General features: G+C 32.7%; 1 protein-coding gene across 1 annotated transcript; it reads right to left on the reverse strand.

Annotated features, from left to right (window-relative positions):
* Nucleotides 1–484: 484 nt before the first annotated feature.
* On the reverse strand, nucleotides 485–2,983 carry LOC134714584 (uncharacterized). The gene is made up of 3 exons (XM_063575946.1): nucleotides 2,638–2,983; nucleotides 1,799–2,312; nucleotides 485–1,054 (listed from the first exon to the last, which is right to left on the reverse strand). The coding sequence occupies exons 1-3, from the start codon at nucleotides 2,701–2,703 to the stop codon at nucleotides 861–863; spliced, it is 774 nt and encodes a 257-aa protein (XP_063432016.1). The 5' UTR covers nucleotides 2,704–2,983; the 3' UTR covers nucleotides 485–860.
* Nucleotides 2,984–4,147: the final 1,164 nt, after the last annotated feature.

Here is a 4,147-nt window from a genome sequence, read left to right on the forward strand (position 1 = left end):
TTTGTGATCTAAAATACGCACTATCTAGATCTTTTGTAATCTAAAGTACGAAGGATCTAGACAAATAAAATAACGGTAGTCCAGCACCTTACCAAAAAGTAATAAACAAAAAGGGTCAACAACGTCTAAGGTTAATATTGCATGTGCAGTTGTAACTTTAAACCAACTGAAATCGATGACTTACTACAGGTGCTTCGAGCAATACTCGCAAAATTATATCTCACCCGTTACAAAAGCCATGATTGGTAAAGGGAAATCCCAACAATGATTCGGATCAAAATAAAATTGGTAAGTTTTCAATAACTGCACTAAGTGGTTAAGCAGCAATTGCGGACACAAACTTGGATCATGACACACGGGCGAAGAAACGGACGGACTACCAATTACTATATACCTCCTGCTTTAGAAAGCCAGGTTAAAACAATTAACAAAAACCCATCGTTTGTGTGAATACAGTGACTCAAAATAAAGTCAAAATGCAACAGGTTTTTTATAACTTTATTATAAATGCACCAATAATACAGCATAAAAAGCGGCATTATCAAATCATAAACAAATAAAAACAGTTTGATAACGATAACATATAGAATAAGCAGTAAACGGTAAAAATGCGTCATAAATCTTTGAGCTTGTACTTTTGGGTGCCTCTTTAATATACTGATCTCCCTGAATACAAACATCGAGAACAATATTTCTACTTAACAACTTTGAGGAACTTATTTGATGAACACATTTAGGTATACAATAGCACCACATAACGCCTATTCGGATATATATTTTTTTGATTGCACGGAGTAAAATCCTTTTAACACTTTACTATGACTGTCATTTCTGCATAGTATAAAATACATTTGAAAACTTTACTGTAAAATATCGTTTCCATATGTAATTGTCTTGTATATTTTTCCATTCTTATGTATTGTCTGTAACTTCTGTTGTTGCATTTTTGCATTTAAATATCTAACAGTGTCTACTCTTGGAACACCAAACGGAACCGGCTTCATGTCTGTATCGAGAACTTTTTGCTTTCGTTTCCCTTCTGTGCAACTTGAATCTACAAACAGATAGACAAATTTACTAAACTGGAAAATGATTTGAATAGTCAAATAATTTGATCATGATGAGAACAATAATTGATTCGACTTGCATGTTAAAATCTGCGTTGTAAAAGCAGGATTCAATCTGTAGAAGGCGCATTGTGCCATTCCAACAAAACAAGCGTACATGTTTCAAGTGTTTATTTCAATTGCTACGTTGTATTTTACGTCTTTGTGAAATGTGTGTAGGGCAAAATTGTTGTTGTTTTTCTAGTATACTGCTTTTCCCCATTTATTCATTATATGTTGGGATGATGTCAATCAACCCAACTGTAGGACTTTATATATTTCTTGTTTTATAAAAAAAAAAAAGTTGTAACTCAAGGTACAAGTAACGGGAGAAGTGAATAGAAAAATTGAAAAATAACCGTCGTATTTGTCTAATGGAGCAAGCTTATTATAGATACCCATACTTCCCACACCAGTTTTGTTTTTAATATGCAATGGGTTGAAATAGCTGCACGATTCCTGGTTAAAACATATTGTGACTTCATATACATATATTTCCAAGTAGTTTGAAAATTCGGTAGAATTCGTTTTACACGGGATAGCAACAAATTTCGTATTTATGCCTAATAAACGCATGCAATAATGTAAAGGCACAACAAGCTATAATTGTGACTGTCTTAGCTAGTGCAATCTATGCCATTACAATGACATTTTCTAAATAATTTTTTTATCAGACGGTTTTTAAATCTTACCAGGCGATTGCCAGAATTCCACTGTTATTAAATGATGCTTAGAAATCCAGTCTTTCTCTTCATGAATATGATCACAGTCCCAAAGCACAATATGACCCCTTGGTCTATTTCCATGTTTAGTATATGTAATTATTTCTAATATTCCCTGTTTGCCGTAAAATCGTTTCTTCGTTGCAATAGGATCTGTTTGATGTAAAATTGACACATTTGGATAGCCATATTTATCGGCAAAATAAGGTCCGAAAGCAATTGGATTGTAAATATACTGAAGTCCACTTCGGCCACTTACGCTGTCCTTTCCAGATGTGGATAACTGAATCATTTTCGTCCCTAGCGAATGATCGCCCCCAACTTTGTTTAAAGAATAAGACAATCTCAACGCACTTGTGTCATGTAATAAACGTGGTTCAGTAATGCCGATCATTTCTTTTATTTTTCTGTGTGAAAAATGTCCACCATAATGTTTATGTCCAGGGTAAAACGATTTCAACTTATTGAAAGATGGAATAACAATCTAAAACAAAAAGAATTAAGTTAATAGATTAGAATTTTCTAAAACAAAATTGCTTAACACAACTGAGGGAATAAATTCCATGAAGCATTTAAATTTGAATTTCAGTACTACTAGTTAAGGTTTTTGTTTGTTTATCTATGTTATTATAGAAGAAATCAGTTTCAATGAAAATATTTTTTATAACATTTTAAAGTTTGAGTTCATTTACATCAATACCTTATATGTTTTACAATTCACTATTACCACTGCTGCGACGACTACGCCTGCATATAAAAGCGTTTCATCAACATAACATAAAAATTCAGAGTATAACAATTAACTTTACCTTTTCATCGCCAAAGACATATTCAGCTATCAAGAGGATAAACAATATTGCACTGTGCAACTCCATCTGTGCAAGTTGGTATCAAATCATGGCGAATCTTATCTTCACAATATTGGTCGGTGCTAGACACGTGCCAGGCAGTCCCTGTTCAGTACAATAAAAACAACTTCCGTTCTTAGTTCCGTTTCATATATCTCTGGCGTTATCTGTGACCAAATTCGTTAAAATAGGTCCACGCGAACAAGTGTTTTGAATATACAAACAGTTCCCACCCATTTTTGCTATTTGGCATGCAGCGGCTATCATTGGTCGAGTGGTTATGATATCAAGGCGAGCAACTTAACGTTTGAGTGTTTACTGCCTTATGATGAAGTCAACAGATATTAATTTGATTGGCAGTTGATATCAATTTCGACAACCCTCTTCAGTACGCTTGTGTAAAATAAAACCCATTGAGACGCGAAGCCTATTTCACGGTAAAGGGTTGTTATAATAACTGTTAAATTACCTTTCACCATCCAGGTAACAGGAAAATTATTAGACAGCAATTTATTCAGTTACAGGTGTTCCTTTTCAATATTGCACCATTTATTATTTGCTCTAAAGCTTATTTTTAAGTTCATAATCATGCTGCATTGATAAAAATAGATTAAATTATGCATCTGTAAATTTGTTTTCTTCTTTTAACATCCGAAAATGCACTTATTTTTCAATGGATTTATTTTAGCGGGAAAATCTTAGTGTTGTAATAATTCTTTTGAAGAATTGAAATAAGATTTAGAATTGATAGTAATAAAACTTTATGACGGTTTTACAGCGTTCTTTATTGTGTCACTATCTCCAGTAAAAAAAAATCTATAAACATTTTGAAAGTTTTTGTAGTAGTACATTTTGTATACAAAATACATTAACATGGGGATCTTTTATAATAAAATGTTGTAAGATGCTTTAAGAACGAAAATTATGTGAGAGCAACAAAATTCAGGTCTAGGGGAGTAAGTGCACTCTAACCCCGAAACACCCGTATCGTGTTACATTTTCTTTTTATTAAAATTGTTCTCAAATGTATAGCTTCAATTGGACGAACCTGTACTGCTCGCATATAAATGAATGTTCAAAATATAATTTTTAACAGCATTGTGATGTATGTTTTGTCATTCTTTATACATATTGTTGAGTATGCATATACATTGATCTAGAAACTAAAACAGGGATACATGTAATTGTTTTGATGTATCTTGCGTTATATGAAATTTTGATTTGTTGCCTAAATCATGCAATTGCAAAGCAAAATATGTCAAAAATTTAACTAACTTGGGGTTCTTTCACTGAACATAGTATCTTGATGTTTCAATATTTGCCAACGAGTGCTTCCATTTCGTATCGTTGTGCTTTTATTTGTTTTCTCATACGTTTGTCAGTTGAGACATTATGTAAGCAGTAGCACTTCATGCTCTTCGAAGAAAGCGTTTTATCTTGATAATTGTAAAGACTAAGCGATTATCATTTC

Source organism: Mytilus trossulus, chromosome 4 (genome assembly GCF_036588685.1).
Source record: "Mytilus trossulus isolate FHL-02 chromosome 4, PNRI_Mtr1.1.1.hap1, whole genome shotgun sequence".
Lineage (NCBI taxonomy): Eukaryota > Metazoa > Mollusca > Bivalvia > Mytilida > Mytilidae > Mytilus > Mytilus trossulus.